At 36.9% G+C, this 18,895-nt stretch overlaps 1 protein-coding gene across 6 annotated transcripts; it reads left to right on the plus strand.

Annotated features, from left to right (window-relative positions):
* Nucleotides 1–1,456: 1,456 nt before the first annotated feature.
* LOC140883965 (uncharacterized) lies at nt 1,457–14,936 on the plus strand. 6 transcript variants are annotated; one of them, XR_012150497.1, is made up of 21 exons: nt 1,457–1,676; nt 1,747–2,131; nt 3,313–3,429; nt 3,549–3,631; nt 4,735–4,884; nt 4,980–5,128; nt 5,207–5,337; nt 5,476–5,598; nt 5,696–5,769; nt 5,941–6,528; nt 6,665–6,776; nt 6,933–7,070; nt 7,483–7,812; nt 8,265–8,517; nt 8,615–9,957; nt 10,556–10,949; nt 11,042–11,955; nt 12,087–12,152; nt 12,232–12,357; nt 12,543–12,693; nt 13,114–13,131. XR_012150497.1 is itself a non-coding variant. In XM_073290593.1 (21 exons), exons 1-21 carry the CDS (start codon nt 1,540–1,542, stop codon nt 14,593–14,595), a joined length of 7,029 nt encoding a protein of 2,342 aa, XP_073146694.1. In that variant the 5' UTR covers nt 1,457–1,539; the 3' UTR covers nt 14,596–14,936. The 6 variants fall into 6 exon arrangements, 5 of the variants coding, with proteins under 5 accessions (XP_073146694.1, XP_073146696.1, XP_073146697.1 ...); XM_073290593.1 differs by lacking the exon at nt 12,543–12,693 and adding an exon at nt 13,425–14,936 and having other exon boundaries at nt 13,114–13,358; XM_073290595.1 differs by having other exon boundaries at nt 12,543–13,120.
* Nucleotides 14,937–18,895: the final 3,959 nt, after the last annotated feature.

Genomic DNA, 18,895 nt, shown 5'->3' on the forward strand with positions numbered 1-18,895 from the left:
GATGCCCAAGTGATTGGGAAGCCCGTTTCTCGCACTCCATTACAATCTTCCACACATGTTCATATTTGAATGCCTTATTTTGTTTGACGTTTTCCACATATCATGTGGAACCGCTAAAACATTAACGTAACTTTGACCACTAGCCCGATTGTTGAGCAAATTGTTGTACCATCCCAAAAAATTATCAATATCAAGCATAACATGATAATAATGCGATTTTATCGCATTCCATTATCTCATTGGTGTTCCAACGGGTCGATTATCTTTATAGTATGTAGCGGTACTTTGCCAGAAATGCTTATTTTTTTGTGCGTTGCCAACTTATGGGTCGTTGGTAGTAGTACCTCAAGCTCTTGCAAGACATTTTTCTTCTTCAGTTGACCACATCACCTTAACTTTGTTACGAGGAACATTCTTTTCTTTTGCACCCGTATCATCATCACAAAAAACTTCTTTGATCGGTAATTGATGATACCATTCTAATATTATATTTGTACCCTAAAAAATGTCTTTTTCTTTTTATTGTTGTTGGGTAAAAGGGACAAAAACGGTTCCATATGCGTATATTACTCTACTATGTTCATCACACACTATCTTATCCCATTATCTTTATTAACAACGTTCATCACTCCATCTAAAAAATGTCTTTGTCTTTTCAAATCAATTATTTAAAACAAAATAAATATCTTTACTATTTTATTAAGTGTGCGTATCCTATTCTAACAGTTTTTTGTGTCATGGTCTATTTTCTCATATTTTTTCCTTTCGTACCTCTACACTCTCTCCAAGTCACTGATCTCACATTTTCTCTCAACTGCTCGCATCATCAATTCTTTTATCATATCTCTTCTCATTAATTAAAACTAAATTTCATTCATGACTAATTTTTTTATATATATTTGAAAAAAACAAAAAAAATAAATAAACACTTTAAAATTATCAAATTATTCAATATACAATACATTATATTTGTATATAATATTTTTCACCTCACCTCGGTTGCTAGTTATTATTAAGGTGATTGCTAGTTATTATTACTAGTCGCATCTGCACACGCGTTACGTGTGTGATTAAAATATAAATATTATTTATTGTGTATATATATATTGTATTTTTGTTTAAAATCAATTTAAATTTAAAAATAAAATCAATGCACACAAATAGATAAAATCATGGACAAATGAAGTTTAAAATATAAATAAAGATAGATATAAAGATAGAGATAGAGATTTTATGTTTTTTAAGGGTATTTTAGATATTTCGTCTTGGGCTTCACCGAATTAATTTTAATTAGTTTAGTAAATGGTGCTCTTTTTTAATAAGATAATAATAATTATATATATATATATATATATTTATATTAAAATATATTAAGATTAAGATGTTTAGGCCTGTTAAAAATGAGTCTAGTTTTGAAAAAAATGATAACTTTTTTCCGTGTGCTGTGATTGTGGTTGGTGAGGAAAGTATACACACATTTGCATTACACTCCATTTGGCGCGTAATTTGAGAAAAGCCCTAATAATATTATTCCTGGCGATGGCGATGGCGATGGCGACCAAGGAGGCGAGCAGGAAACAGTTATCGGAGCGATGGAGTGAGATCGAGCAACAGGATGAGGATGATTCTGCCCATCCTATCAGACGTCGCCGTCTTCGACAGCTCAAAGAGCAATGGTACCTTCTTCTTCTTCTTCCTCTTCTTCAACTAGGGCAGCGTCTTTGATTCCCAAAACTTTTTTGCCAGGTTTTCCGATGCATTCAGTTTCTTGATACATTTGCCAAAGGAAAATCACGTTTGGTGTGGTTATTGGGATCTTATGGGCCCTCTTCTGGAGACTTTCTTCAATTATTTCAACGACGAAAGCAATGGTTCGCCTCTGAAGCTTTTGTGGAATCGAATTTCTCAAGAGACCAAGTGTTGCACTCTGTGCATTCACCAACACCATCAAGCACTAGAGATGTATGCCACTCAATATGACAAGAGTTGCGTCAATCCTCTTCTTGATGTGCTGCACATTCTTGACGAAGAGCGGGTAACCCAGCACCTCAAAGATCTCAATGCTAGAATAGCGAGAGGAGAGTATGATCCTGCTCATGATTACGGGGAAGTTGTTTGTATCTTGTTTGAGGTATTTTTCCATGATTCGTCCTGGTTATGCCCTTTTCTTTTAAATTACTTCGGGCGATGGGAAACTCTAGAAGGAGTTAACAAAGTTGCTAGCAAATAGTACCGAGTACCAATTACGAGAAGGATTGTGGTGAAGGATACAGAAAACAATATCAGTAAATGACGGTTCAGACAACAAGTTTCTGCTGTCCCTTTTTCTATGAGTACCAAGAGACACTAACTTCTTTGATTGCTTTTTTGCCAAGAGCAAAATATACTTTTTTTCGAGTTTCGTGGTCAGTTGCTCTTTAGACCCTGTTATCAAAAGACAAAAATTATATTGTGGCTCATTCCTTTCTAATCAATTTAATGGTGTGTCATTGTCACAGATTTTTGCATTTCACAGAATTTTGATGTATCATTTCTAAATCTAAAAGTTCAGACATGTATCTTTTCAATCTACTTTATGAATAGGAAATGAAGCATCTAACTTCCACCATTATCAGTTTGCAGAATGGTGATTTTATGAATGAAAGGTTGTCAGCATATCCGACTATTCTGATTGGGATTTATTAGTGTATTTTAAAGTATTTTAAATTAAATAGAATAATAGATGCGTCAGTTGCTTCTACTGCAAGTGGAGTGGAGTTTTATGTGGCATTTTCAACTTGCTTGCCATAAGTATTTTGAGATAGAACTTGTTTGCTAAGTATCCTGAGATAGTTACAGACTTACAGTTCTCCTTGGTACATGCTCTGACACTTTAAGACCCACAGGTTAGCGGCAAAATTACAAAAATAACGAATTCTATCTGCTCTTTAATTATGTACTGATCCCAATTAAGCAGCTCTTACTAATTTATCCTAGTGGTATCAATATCAAGTTTCATGGATTCAAACTGAAATGTGTTTCTCCTCCACTTATCTTCTTATCTATTTTCGGGCGATGATTTTACTGTCGAATGGTACTTGTTTATGAGAGAAATTCTTGACGCTCTCAGTTGTACCGATTTTATTTTTTTGGTGAAATTGTGCATTATAAATTTGTTATCCAAACGTGTTCCACTTGTTGGGCTTGCATATATGAAATCAGGGTCTTCAGTCCATGATAAGGGAAAAATACTTGACAAATTTATGGTTCTTCCTTTTGATCAACTGAGATTGTATGTTTTATTTGCTCATGTTATAAGTTTTTGGACAACAGGTTTTGATGTTTCCCATCTTAATGGATGACCTGTCCTTGGCTACCGAGTTTCAAATTTTTATTGAAGCAGTCGATAATTCACATGAACTGAAATTAGATGGAAATCAACAGTATCCGGTACAATTTCATTGTGATCATTATCCTGTTTTCCTTAGGTTTCTTTTTTAGAATATACTTGTTAACTTCCTCTAGTATTCATGCGAAACTATCTAGCTTATTTTTTATTTGTTTATCAGGGAGTTTATGTGCTTCTTTTTCTTAAAAGTAGAAGAGCGCGATCAATAGGGCTTCGTCTGGCTGGACGTATGGGCAAATTGAGGTATGCTTTTGATGCCGTTGTTTGTAACGTATCATGGTTTTGATTTCTGCTGGCACATTTGCACTCCACTCAACACCTGCACTAGAACCCATGTGTTAAAGGTCATTGATGGATTTTGATTGCCTACCGAGCATGTATTCAGACAATATAATAGCTTAATTTGGTGGAATTGTTTCCATAGAGACCATTTATTTATTCAATGTTAGATTATTAATAAACTATAAATTAGTTTACTTAAAATAATGAAATTATAAACTACAATTGGCTTTAAAATATCAAACTAATTAACAAGAGACGATATATGGAAAGGGTTTTGATAATTAATTTTAAATGAACAAATTTAATCAATTCATATTATTAAACTACCATCCAATGCTAAAATTAAATAAATTAAAAAAAATCAACAAATTGAAACATAGGCAATTGATTCAACCATTCATCTGAATAATTTTCATTTAATTTCAAGTATTCCATGTATCATAAGTATGATGAGTCTGCTCGATGTTTGGACGGAGTTACTCGTTTTCCTTCAATTAATTATCCGTATGGTGTTCCAACTGAAAATGAAAATTATCTGTGTGGTGTTCTAACTAAAAAAAAAATTATTTATTTGGTCGATGGTGTTCAACTTAACTAATTAATGAACACCTATCAAGATCTTATGAACATAAAAGAACCAGGTATTTAGAATGGTGTACACATCAATAATGTCTTCAATGATTTAAATGACTTGATGTGGTTTGTGCATGGTGTTTACCTATCACATGGAACAAAATCAGAGCGTAATTATTAACGTCGATCGATCCCAATAAAGATCAAGAAAATAATGAAAAATGCGTGTAATTGAATCACAAAATCAATCAATATTCGCCAACAATCCCGAGTAAGCTCAAGTGATTCCCTAAAAGGAAATATATCCTAGAAGCTTAACTGATACTGTAAACTAAATAAATAAAATATAAATTGAGTGCAATTGATTTAAGATATAACCAAATTAGCCTACAATCTATGCAGAACAGTCGCGTTGAACAGGAGTGCATGGTATAGAACCATAGGTAGTTGCAAATTATATCTTGTTTGATTTATTCTTTTGTTTAATGCAGGAGATCAACAGATTTGGATCCATTGCAGCATTTGCTAAAGAAATGCATGTGCATATTGGAAGCAGAAAACACAGAATCAGCTATTGAGGCATCATCAAGGCCCAGGGTGCAACTAGATCGAATTACAGTATGGCTTGGAATGAAAGCTTTGTAGGGAGCAGTTGGTGACTCGATGTTTACTTTCTCATTGTTTTACTCCATCCTTTTTCTGTTTGTGGCTAATTATCTTGACTCACACTTTGAAGGGTTGGGTTCTTAGAACCTGCTGCTTTTGAAGAAGGGATTTTAGATCGCTATCCTGTTTTCCTCAGTATTGTGCTGAACAGCATTAGTGATGATTCATTGGAATGTTCGCATGCTGTTAACTGCATGAGACTACTATTTGAAAAGCTTGGTACCTAATTATTTTCCCTATTTGACATTTTTTTATATCCAAATTTTCGGCATTAAATGTTTAATGTCTTTGTCTCAGGGTGCAAACTGTGGTTGAGGGCTACATTGTCTCCTAGTGTCATGAGGAATACTCTTCTGGGTCAGTGTTTTCATACTCGAAATGAGAAAAGCCATAAAGAAATTTTTGATCTTTTCCAGCCATTTCTGCAGGCATGTTTGTGGCTTTACTTTGTTTGAAGTCTTTAAAAATTGTGTTTTACTGTGTCTTTTTACTTTTCATTCAATGTCTTGGTGAGCATATGGTGTGTTATGTTTTATTGCCTGTAAAGTTTGATCTTTTCCTTCTAGTCTCTCGAATCATTGCAAGATGGAGAACATGAAAAACAAAGAAGGCATTTCCTTTACTTTCTGCTGCATCAAGTACATGTGAGTAGTAATTTCAGCATGTTGATGAAGAAAAAAGCTTCTCAGGTTTCTGTTCAATCCTCTACATGATCTTAGCAAAAACAGGTTTACACGTCAGCAGGCTGTAGTGTGAATCTCTCTGCTTTTTCCCTTGTGTATATAGATAGCAGTTCTCATTGTTCTACGAGGATACAGTATGGACCCACCTTCCCCACCTTCTGAATGTGCTCACATGTGGTAAGCAGCTCTTAGCAGCGGGTTTATGAATGGTTCTTTAAATATGCAAACTAGCTGTGTAAATTTATCTGAGTCGGCTATTCCATTCCTGATCATTAATTTACACTGGTGATTTCGTTGGATAATCTTATGATGTTCATTTTATTCTCCTTTTCCTTATGCATTTCTCAGGGGTCCCTCCATTGTGTCTTCGCTGAAGGATTTATCGCTTCACAGTTCCCTTCGGCAACCTGCAATTGATCTTATTCAAACTGTTATCGTATCTGATGCTTCTGCCATTCTGTCCCTGCTTATGAGTGGTCAGTTCCATTCTGGTGATACACTAGTCATGCCTAATTATCGTGAGGATGATGGTGAAGAAGGTATTTTATCTGCTCTCGATATTAATGAGAGAGATGCTAGTTGTTGGAAAGAATTTACTCTCCAGTATAAAATGGTTTCACAAGTAGATGGGAGTTGGATGTGTGTACCAATGCTATGGTTTGATGTGTTTGCTGAAATAGATCCCTCGGTCCTTCCTTTATCATTCTCCAAGGCTGTTTTTTGGGCTTTATCTCGGTTTTCATTGGTAGAACCTGAGAATAGCGCAGTAATTACGCTTTCTCTTAAAAATTGGTTGGCGACCTGTGCTTTAGAAATTTCTTATTTGTTTGGGTGGAAGATACCCTCTGGCTGTGATGATGGTGGGGATGGAACAGAGTCAAAAAACTCTATCAGAATTTCAACTATGTGTCTGCCTTTGGTCAGGACTTTCAAGAGGTTAGTGTCTTAATTACTGAGATGAATTGTTGAAGCTAGTAGCATGAAAAACATACTTTGGTTAACACTTCCTATTTATTTACATTCTAAAGTGAGTCAGTTTATAGAGTTTACACAATTTAGGACTGTATTGCAGGTTAATGACTCACTACGTTGTTCGGATGGAGCAAGGTCAGCTTACGAAGCAGTGGACCTGGGAACCAATGATGAGCGATAGTTTGATTCTCTTGCTTGCTGATCCCAATGATGTAATTGTTGTTTTTCTTAATTCCTTGTGATGATTGACCTTCTTCTCTATATGGGTGACCTCTTTTATTTATATAAACTTTTTTTGTTCTGTTCATATAATGTCTGCATGGTTGATTAAGTCTAAAGTTGGAACCCAAATTTATCCAATTTTGCAGAGTGCTAGACAAGTTGCCAGACTTATCCTTGAACAACTTTCGGATGTGCGCGGTCTCACCAGTGGTCTCCAATTTCTTTGTTCTACTCCGTTGTCATTGTCAGCTCTCCTTTTGGGTTTGAGACATGCTCTGAAACTGGTAAGATGTTGCTGGGATAATATTCTTTTCTGTTCCGAATAAATACGTGTTGATGTTAAAGATCTCTTATAGTAATGGTTTGTGAATCATGCCGAGATAAAGTTCACACTGCTTTCAATTATCTATATGTCTATATCCATCTGAAATGTGAGGATTTTTTTGGAATTCTGCTTAATTTGATTTACTTAAAGTTATTGCTCATGCTATAGCCTTATGTTTATTGGCTCACACCAGTTTTCTGGTTTCTTGTTCTTTTCAAATTGTCCTTTCTCTCATGGATACATTTTGAGATATTTAATACACATAGAATGGTTACTTGTTTGACATACTCTGTAGTTTCTTGTGAGTCACAAACCACTAAGAAGCCACACAGTTTTAGCTCACTGATGTATTTCACTTCGAAATTTTTCAGGTCCAGTTGGATACTGTTCTGTTGAACTTTCAGACTTTACATCATCTCTTCTTCATCTTATCCAAATTGCTCAAAGAAGGGAATTCATCTGTACAGGCAGTATCTCAAAATCTTTCAGCTGTTTCAGATGCTTCAAAGCTCTCTATGCAAGGTGGATTTTTAAAGCAGCCCTTGTTACATTCTTCCACCGCTGACTGTGATGAATATCCATCAATTCTTAGTTCCACATTGTGGGAGCAATTTACCAGCTTACTATCACAAGTTGCCTGGCCTGCAATTGTGAAATGCTTGGATGGAGGCAAAACATTTATAGATCACACAGCATCTCAGGTCTTTGAACTACTATTTACAGAGCTCAACTTTTATGCTGTATTGATAATTTAATTGTTGTTGTGCATGGCCTTCGGTCTGTTATTGTTGCTATATGGATGTCCATGGTTTTTTGTTGCTCGAATCCATTCTCAGTACTTCATTGAAAAGTTTTTACTTCATATCCACTGCGTTGTATGATACTGAGGCATAAGTGGTTGAACATGAAACTTCATGACTACTTGGCCCAGTGATGAACATATCTTAAATAATTAATATCTTCACTTGTTTATTGCACAGCTGATGCATGCTGTAAAATTTTGGTTTATCAAAGCTTTAAGAACATATTTTTCTTACTTCTTTTTATTTTAGTACCTTCGATTCGGGATAGCCCCAATCGTGCTTTATCAAACAAAAATCTCTATTCAATTTTGCTGCATGCAGAGTGAGCTATACTAAATTTAATGTTTCAGATGATGTGCATCCGTCTTCTTGAAGTCCTTCCCGTTGTTTTTGAGATGTTTCCCAGAAATGATGGGACAATGGTGGAAACATTACATAATTTGAAGTGGCTCCATGATTTGGTTGATTGGGGAAAGTCATCACTTGCTGTCTTGGTTCGATACTGGAAACAAACATTGGCTTCTTTGCTTGGTCTAATTAAAGCTTCCTGCAGTAGTAAATCTGCTTCAGTAATCAACGACATCGAGAAGATTATTTTTTGTGGTATCCTTTTAGTTTACCTTGATCTTTCTCTTCCTTTATTTTTTATATTTTCAATATGGTTGAGAACACAATTTTTATGTCATTAAATCGAGTGCAGAAAAAATTTCCACTGACGAAGTGAGTAAGCAAGTGGCGTTCCTTTCTATTGCATTATTGGATGACTCTCGTTCAATGAAGAGCATTGATCTCAAATCAAAACATTCAGCATCTGTAGATCCATTGAACAGGAGAACCTGTTTAGTGGAGGATTCTGAAAATTTGATCGTTGATGAAGTGAATGCAAGTGTTCTAGATTCTGAAGCATTGATTAAGCAGGAGAAAGGCCATGCCATAATTCTTTCTGATGATGAGGAAGAAGTGGAGATTTCTGAGACTCACAGTCGGCCGAATCAAAGTACAATTCGTGATGATTTCTTTGGTGCTAGTGCTGCTGGAAGAGTAACGTGCTCTGACCTGAAGAAAAGTAATTTCAACAACCATGATTGTTCAATGGGTTCTCCGGAGACTTGTCTTCAACGAAGTTCTTCTCATACTACTAATCTTATTACTGGGAAAATGAGCTTAGAACCAATGGGAGGCAGGTTGTCGCCTGCATCACCTGTTAAATCTGAGCCATCAGATGGCGAAACAGAAGGAAATAAAATTTCCAATTCTTCCTTATCACGGGACAATCTGGATTTGAAGAATTCATCTGATGAATTTACCAACTCAAAGAAATTTGATTCAAATGCATCTAAACTATGTTCCAGTAACAAGGCCTTTTCTGATATGAGTTTTTCTTCTGCTAGCAAGGTTCAGCATGGATTGAAACAATCTTTTAAAACAAGTGACAAAGTCATAAAACAGGTGGTATGTGATACTGATGATGAGACATGGCAGTTTTCGTTTCTCAAACCATCAAAGGGTCTGCAAGTTCCGACTACAAAACCAAGTACTTCTGGCCCAAAACGGCAAGTCATCCAGCTTGCCTTACCTGTGGAGAACAAATCTGGCTTTAAAAGGCTGGGCGGTGAAGTGAAAAGATTTAATTCCCCTAGGCTTGATGACTGGTATAGACCCATCCTAAAATTGGATTTTTTTGTGGATGTTGGGTTGACATCCGGAAGTAACAAAGATTTTCAAAACAGTATCATACTGAAGAAAATCCCTGTTTGTTTCCAATCACCTGATGAATATGTTGAAATTTTTCGGCCATTGGTATTGGAAGAACTCAAAGCTCAACTGCAGAATTCCTTTCAAGAGGCGTCTTCTGCTGAAGAAATGCGTTGTGGATGTTTATCTGTGCTGTCAGTTGAGAGAATTGATGATTTTCATATTGTTCGCTTCGTACATGATGAAACCGATTCTACGGGATCTAAAACCTTGTTGGAAAATGATCTTATTTTACTTACAAAACAACCTCTGCAAAACTCTTCAGGAGATGTTCATGCTATAGGAAAGGTATTCCTTACCCAAAAAGATGTAAATTAAACAATTAGGTTCTTTTGTTGAGTAGGCATGTATGATCCGAGTGGTTACCTAATACAGAAAGCAAGCAAGACAAAGAGGGTTTCAATATGGTTTTCAATTTCACTAATATCATGACTTATGAAAGAACTTCAGTTTTCCAAGATTCAGTTTTGAGGATTAACAAAGTTGCCAAAGTTACGTGAGAGTAATTCAAACGAACCAAGTTTTAGCCCTTGCTTATGGCCATGACAGTCACAATTAAAACTAATCGTATTTTTCTAGTTTCTGAAATTCCTTTTGATTTTTACCACAAGATAAATTACAGAACACTTTTATCTGATGGATCATCAAATCGATGTTATTATGCTGTCCTTACTTTTTTGATATATAAGTTCAGGCAATCTTTAATTTTTATAATTTGATCCGAATTGCAGATTCCTATTTTTCTTTTTTTTTCCCCATCTGAATTTTAATGATATTTTTTTATGCTTATTGATATGTTAACTATGAGGTTGACTAATTCTCTTAAATTGTATTGTTGAAATGGTTGGTCTGCATTTTATTGATGCTTTGTGAGTCGTTTACACAGGTTGAGAGGCGTGACAGAGAAAGTAAAAGAAGGTTGAATATTATAGCCATCAGACTCTATATGCAAGGATGCCCTCGCCTCAACCGAGCCAGGAAGCTTCTTACTGAAAGAAGCAAGTGGTATGTGAGTCACATCATGAACATCACCCCTCAACTTCGAGAATTCCAGGCACTGTCATCGATAAGGGAAATACCTTTGCTTCCAGTTATCTTGAATCCTGTTAACCAACCTTGTTGTCAATATGAATCAAGAACTGGAAATTTCAGTAAATTGTCTCAACCAATGCAGCAAATTATTAGGTCGTCATATAATAGCAGTCAGCTGCGGGCTATTGGTGTTGCTATCGGTCCATTTGACAAAGACTTTGAGTTAACTCTTATACAGGGTCCTCCTGGTGCGAATTTTGTATTTCCCCATTTTTTTAAATCAAATTGTTTTGCTATTTGTTTATGTATCAACCGGTTCATGCATTGATACTTCCATCAGGAACTGGAAAGACCCGTACAATTGTGGCCATCATTAGTGGCTTGCTTGCTTTCGCTCAGGTGAAAGATGTCAAAAGGTTGAGAAATTACGACCAAGTTTGTGTCGGAAGCTCTAGCACTAACCAAAGGATCAGCCAGTCTGCTGCTATTGCGAGATCCTGGCAGGATGCTGCATTGGCTAGACAATTAAATGAGGAAGCAGAAAAGAATAATAAAATTATGAGTAGCTGCAGTAGAGGTCGGATTCTCATTTGTGCCCAGTCCAATGCTGCAGTGGACGAGCTAGTTGCAAGAATATCCTGTGAAGGTCTTTATGGTCGTGATGGACTAATGTACAAGCCATATCTTGTGAGAGTTGGTAATGCGAAAACAGTCCATCCGAACTCGTTACCATTCTTTCTTGATACACTAGTTGAAAACCGTCTGAAGGAAGAAAAAGGCAACCAGAATGATGAAAAACAGAGTGGAACTAGTACCGAATCTTTACTGATCTTACGTAGTAATCTGGAGAAGTTAGTAGACAACATAAGGTACTACGAAGCAAAGCGGGCTAGCTTGCAGGAAGGACATTCGGACTCAAAAAATCTGGTGGAAGGAGGGGACCCAGATACGGTGGAGTTGTCTGATGCAGAACTAAAAGAAAAGCTTAGAAAATTGTATGAAAAGAAGAAAACATTATATGCAGATCTTGCCGACGTTCAGGCAAGAGAGAGGAAAGCCAGTGACGAAATCAGAACCCTGAGACATAAATTTCGAACAGCAATCTTAAAGGAAGCTGAAATTGTGGTGACTACACTAAGTGGCTGTGGTGGAGATTTATATGGAGTGTGCTCAGAATCCATATCTGGCCATAGCTTCAATTATTCATTTGAGAGTTCTTTATTTGATGCTGTTGTGATTGATGAAGCTGCTCAAGTACTAGAGTCTCTCTCCTTCTTGTCTTATCTTCGTTCTCTGTGTTGATTTGTCTTTTATCTACCATTAAAGCTCATTTTATCTTTCTTTTACTACCTTTTGAAATTCTGCTCCAAATTTTTTTAATCAAGGCCCTGGAACCTGCCTCTCTGATTCCTCTTCAGCTCCTAAAGTCGAAGGGAACCAAGTGCATCATGGTAAGCGGTTGATCAAGTATGTGTTTCATCTTTGTTCAAGAATGCTAGGTATCACTAATGTAGGAATCTTTTTCAAAAGGTTGGTGATCCGAAGCAGCTTCCTGCTACTGTCATCTCTACTGTCGCCAACAAATACCTGTTTCAATGCAGCATGTTTGAAAGATTGCAGAGGGCTGGCCATCCAGTGATCATGCTGACCCAACAGGTAGTTTGATTTGACATGATACTTTCATACAAGAAAACCTTTTTCCTTTTTCTACATGCTCTTGAAATTCATATTTATTCAGAACTTACTACCTTCTAGACTTCTTGATTACGACATTATGTAACATTCTCTTTATCTTTGTGCTTCATTTGATTCATCTGTACCTTTTCTTGTTGGTGATTAAGAAGATGAAGTGTATTATCTTTAAGGAAAACAATGGCTGATCTTTTTGGCAACGGGATCACCTTTTATGTCGAGCTGTGAGATTTGTGAATGCCCTGACGCGGTCCTTGACTCCTTGTCACACGACAGAAGAGTTGCTATATGATGTTCATGGTAAACGCTTACTGGCTAAATCTGTGGTGGTGTTCTCAAAATGACAATTTAAATACCCTCATAGCTGATTCAGACTGAGAAATACCGATGGTGGATGTGATTGTGGCCCGTCATCTATTCCTTGGCTATACCCGAGTTTAATTCGTACTGGCGGGCTTGTGTTTATTGAAACTTCGTAAATTACAGGAATCTGGACTTATAAATTCTTGTGGGTGAGGAGACTTGGAGATACAGTTCCATTACCTTAAACCTACCATAAAAACATGTTATTCTTTGTTTAGGCCATTTCACATTGTGTACAACAGGATGTCCTTCATTGAGTTCTTTTTTCTTGTTTCTTATAGTCATTTATCCTTTACAGATTGGTGTTCTACTATTTACTCAATATTTTTTAAAAATAAGTATCTGTGAAACTAGCAGTATAGGATGCATCCGGAGATATGCCTCTTTCCTTCTTCACATTTTTATGATGGCAAGCTGCTAAACGGAGATCAGATGTTTGGCAAAGCTGCATCCTTTCATGAAACTTTGGGCCTGGGACCCTATGTCTTGTTTGATATTCTTGATGGGCGGGAGGCACGTGGTAAAAATGCAGCTGCATTGTCTATTTACAACGAGTGTGAATCTGATGCTGCAGTTGAAGTGTTGCGATATTTTAAGAAGAGGTATTTTCTCTTCACGTGATCCTTACCAGTGACCAGTAAAAATAAGACCTTGGTTATCTTTGACAGGTATCCCTCGGAATTTCTTGCCAGAAAAATTGGAGTCATCACTCCTTACAAGTGTCAGCTGTCACTTTTGCGTTCACGGTTCTCAAGTGCATTTGGATCTTCTGTCACAGCTGAAATTGAATTCAATACTGTTGATGGTTTTCAAGGCCGAGAGGTGGATATCCTGCTACTTTCTACTGTTAGAGCTGCTGGATCCTCCTCTGAAACAACTGGGATTGGCTCTAGCAGCCTTGGATTTGTTGCTGATGTCAGAAGGATGAATGTTGCTTTGACAAGGGCGAAACTTTCATTATGGATTTTTGGCAACACAAGAACATTGCAGACAAACCCTAGTTGGGCAGCTCTTGTGGACGATGCAAGACAGAGAAATTTGATTGTATCAGGAAGAAGGCCGTATAGTTTGATGTTTAGGTCCACTATGGAGACAAGGTCAAATTCAGGAAAGCTTACGAGTATTTCTGATCAGTTGGAACAAGTTGAAAGCTCCAGAACTGTAAGCGGATATGTGAATACAAAGAAGAAGATTATGAAGCATTCCGCTGAAAGGAAGAGAAAATATAATGATACTGTATCAGATATTACCTATTCTATAGGTGAAGATGTTTCTCACGCAGCAAAAGATGCTGCTAAGAAAAAAAAAAAAAGAGTCAGAGATGGAATGAACGTCCCACTGGAAAAGTTTGTCACGACTGTTGTAGTTCAAGATAGCGATAACAAAGTATTGAAGGATGCAAAGTCGATTGTGGTAGAATACAAGGAGAGCACTGATAAAACTAATGACAAGCAAATTAACGTGGTGAAGGCAAGAGACGGTGACGATACAAATTCTGGGAAGTTAAGTACAAGTCACAAGCAACTGAAACCTGCATCTGACGAAATGTGTGTAGAACCAATTAAGCACCATAAGCAACAGCAGAAGGTGAAAGCAGGCACATCACATTCTGAGATTAGCTTCAAGGAGCAGGATGAGAAAGGGGCTTCTGATCGGGTCAAAATATTAACAGATTCATTCACAAAAAGGAAACAACAGCGCGAGGCTGTTGATGCTCTCTTGTCATCAGCTCTTGTATCTTCAAAGAAATCAGACTCTATGCGGAAGGAGTATTCGAAGAGGACTACTACAACTTCCAAGGATAATCTTGTTGGGCCACGGAAACCAAGAAAAGGTTAGGAAATTAGCCCACCACGTTCATGATTGTGGCCAAATGAGCTTTGAATCTATTTCTCAGAAGTACCAGCCCGATCAATCTCTTGGCATGCATGAAGTCAAATTTGTTGATCATGCTTCATAGCTCAAGGACTCTTTCTTGAAAGACTAACAAATATAGTTCATTGTTTTCTGGTTTCTACGATCGTTATCTATGATATCACATACTACTTTTTTTTAAACCAACTAGTAGCAAGTATGTGTATTGCACCTAGGCACCGAACCTAGGTGCGTTATGAATTATTGTAAATTTTGCGGATGAATGTAGATATAATTTTTCCATCATTTATTCAATAACAAATATTATTCCACAGTTTATCTATTATTTTAAGAAACTATAGTTTCTTCAATATTTTTCTTGTTTGATTTTCGAATCATTTAGTTTCTATTGCATCTTTTATTATTATTATTATTATTATTATTATTATTATTATTATTATTATTATTTTTTTTTTTTTTTTCCTTCGATTAAATTCAGTAATCCTACGATCATATCTGATTTTTATATTTCTTTGTCATCATCGGTTTTGATGTTGATTAATCTTTTTTTACTTGCATATAATTTCCCGTGGTTTTCTTATTTTGTTTACATTTGAGCCGTTCACGTTTCCAGTCTTCCTTCATTTTTGTTTCCTATTGTTTTTTTTGAAGACTCGGTTTTTTCATATCTTCCACCACAATTGGCGAGAAGTTATTGCTCCAAGAACCAATTTTCTAATTTGAAATGAAATTTGTGTGGTTTGGTTTTCTAACGTTCTTTTTGTGTTTAGACATATCTTTTTCTCTGGAAATGAACTAAACTTAAATAAGTTTTCAACTCTCTTTCGGACACATACTGATCATTCATAATCTTCAAAAGTTTTCAGATCAATCTTGCACTCACACAACTCATTAATTTAATTTCCCAACTTATTTAATGTTACACCAAAAAAGCTGTTAATTTCATATTATCATCTTTCACAAAACAAATAACAAGCACTACAAACTCAATCCATTGTCATCCCTATATATGATATCATATTCTCCATGTTAGCAAAGAACTCCAACAATTACTGGGGATGTCAATGAGTCCAGGTTGTACCCGAGCTCGCGATGGACCCGTCCCATGGGAAGGGTTTGGGCTCACCAAATGGGTTTTGGGGCGGGCCTTGGGTCTATTTTTTCAGATGGGGGAGGGTATGGAGCGGGTAATGAGTCTCCCCTATATAATACATATAAATCCTCATAGGTTTTTAATTCCTCAAAGATTATTCCTAGCCATTCACTCCCATTAGCGGTCAATCATCTCTCACTCCCATCTTTTAATTCCTAAAAAAATCTTCTTAAAATCTTCTTGATTTTAATTCAACTACCACAGGCCACCACCTGCCCGCCTGCCGACCTACCCTTTGACATCTGCCTGTCCTCCGAGGACTGCCTAAGCTTCGACTACCACCTATGGCCAGATCTGTTTTTTATTTTTAAAAAATCGCGGGTCTCGTTGGTCTCACGGGTCCAACCCACATAATTTCAGATTCGAGGTGGGAAGGGATCAAAGCACATTTAAACGGGGTGGGTGGGTAATAGGTCCATGTTTTCCTAACGGGGTGGGTCTCGGGTTTGACCCAACCCGCCTCATTGACATCACTAACAATTACCTTTATCTTATAGTTTTTACAATAGTATTAAACTGAAGTTTTCAAGAAAAATACCATATTAACTTTACTTATTCAAGTGTGTGCAGAAATCATTGGGGCAGGGCTCATTCTACCCGATAAAAAATCTAAGACAGTAAAGACATCTATCATACCTGAGAGGTTTTCCACCCTAGCCTACCCAATTTTTCCAGGTGACATCATTGGCGCCATTTGTGGAAACTCAGATCTATAGACGCATACATTGTTTCCACTCGAAAATTAGCTCAGAGGAATCCATCCGACCGGGAAACCACGGATTCAAGGGTCCCCTGAGGAAATTCACCCCCTAAAGACCCCCAAACAACTCTCATTATCTCTCCCGAGCAACTGGTCCAATGGGATTGATGCTAATGTTCAGAGAGTTGTAGGGGAAAGATTGTTAAGGAAACTTCATGATTCGAGGCCAAAGTTTTGCTAATGATTTATCTTCTGAAATCATGGAACATTTTGTGAATCAAGGCTGATTACATTCACAAGATTATAGCATATTTCTTTATAGAATATCTTGTAGTTTTTGGAAACTTATCATATATATATGATGTACAATTCAATGGAATAAAACATCCGAGAATTATTTTTCCTTTCAAATTCTTTCATGGTATCAGAGACATCTTCTTGCAAGCTGTGATATCATACAAAAAAAAAAAATGGCTAACTCGTCCAAAACCAAAGAGCCAGAATTGAGCATCCAAGCATTCCATCAATGCTCCAGTTTAGTGTCTGCCAAATTGACCTCCGTCAATTATTTATTATGGCGTTCCCAGATCATCCCTTTAATTCGCAGTTTAGGAATACTTCATCATCTCCATTCTGATGAAAAACCATCTGCTGAACTTGAAGATGACAAAGGAAATAAGAAATCAAATCCAGAGTATCCTTCATGGGTTGTGAACGATGGTCTTCTTCTCTCTTGGCTTCTCGGTACAATGAGAGAAGATACTCTCGGCCTAAACCTCGATGCTGAAACGGCATACGACTTATGGTCTTCTCTTGAAGAACATTTGCTGCCAGTAACAATTGAGAAGGAGGGACATCTAAAAAATCTGTTAATGACACTAAAGAAAGGTTCACAATCTGTGGAACAATACTTGAAGGAGTTCAAATCAATCTGTGACACGCTCGCTGCAATAAAAAATCCTGTTGGTGATCTAGACAAAGTTTTTCAATTTGCCAGAGGATTGGGGCCAAGGTATGAGAACTTTCGTTTGGCAATGCTCACGAAATCACCATACCCTTCTTTTAGTCAGTTTGTGCTAGCACTCCAAGGACACGAACAGGCCTTGAATGCTCAAAAGGAAAAAGAGAAGGTTTTTCTTGAACACGCTCAAGCTTATTTTGGGCAACGTGGACGAGGACGAAATGGAAGAGGTGGTAGAGGCCATTTCAACTCAAAAGGCAGGGGCTTTACTCCAGCAGGTCGATATAATCCACAAGACGGACGAAACAACAACCAAAGGCAAGTGGGACATTTCAATAATGTTCCAACCAAGAATAAATACCCAACTGGACCACCACCAATGCAACGACCAAATGATGAAAAAGAAGCATGCCAAATTTGTGGTAGATCCAACCATAGTGCTATTGATTGTTGGCATCGATTTGATTATTCTTATCAATCTGATGATGTTCCACAAGCTCTTGCAGCCATGGCTATAAATGGCTCAAATGATGAAACTTTTTATGTTGACTCCTGTGCCACGTCTCACATGACTAATGATCCAGGTAAACTCTCATTTTTAAGGCCTTATAAAGGAAATGATGTCATTTATGTTGGAAATGGAGAAAGTTTGCCTATCACTCATACAGGGGATGTTTGTGTCAAATCCGGAGTGGGCTGTTTGAATCTTAAAGATGTTCTAGTTGTCCCAGAATTGAAGAAAAATTTATTGTCTGTTGGTAAGCTTACATCTGATAATTTATGCACTCTTGAATTCACTGCATCTGATTTTGTTGTTAAGGATCGATTCCAAAAGACAGTAGCGAGAGGGCATAAAAAGGGACAACTCTATGCTTTGGAAGAAACTTCTCATGAGGCTTTAAGTGCAATAAGGAAAGACGGCTCTTCTGCAAACATATGGCATCAACGGCTTGGACACCCTAGTTCAAAGATTTTATCTGTTTTGAAAGATAAGAAAATTATTGATATTACTCATTGGATAGCCAAGCCTACTATTTGTATTAGTTGTCAACTGGGAAAGAGTTGTAAATTGCCATTCCAAAACTCAAATAAAATTTCAAAAAATCCTCTTGAGAAGATTCATTGTGATTTATGGGGTCCGGCACCTTTATCATCTAATCAAAATTGTCGCTATTATGTAATCTTTGTGGACGACGTTTCGAGATTCACTTGGCTTTATCCTTTGAAGAAAAAATCTGAATTTTTTGACTGCTTCGTAAAGTTCAAAAAATTGGTAGAAAATCAATTTGATAGAAAACTCAAAGTTTTTCAATGTGATGGTGGTGGTGAATTTAACTCTCACCACTTTCTGACTCTTCTCAGTAATTGTGGAATTGAGCTTCATGTTTCATGTCCTGGAACTCCAGAACAAAACGGAATTGCCGAACGTAAACATCGACATATTGTCTAA

The sequence above is a fragment of the Henckelia pumila genome, chromosome 2, assembly GCF_033568475.1.
Source record: "Henckelia pumila isolate YLH828 chromosome 2, ASM3356847v2, whole genome shotgun sequence".
In the NCBI taxonomy this organism is placed as follows: Eukaryota; Viridiplantae; Streptophyta; class Magnoliopsida; order Lamiales; family Gesneriaceae; genus Henckelia; species Henckelia pumila.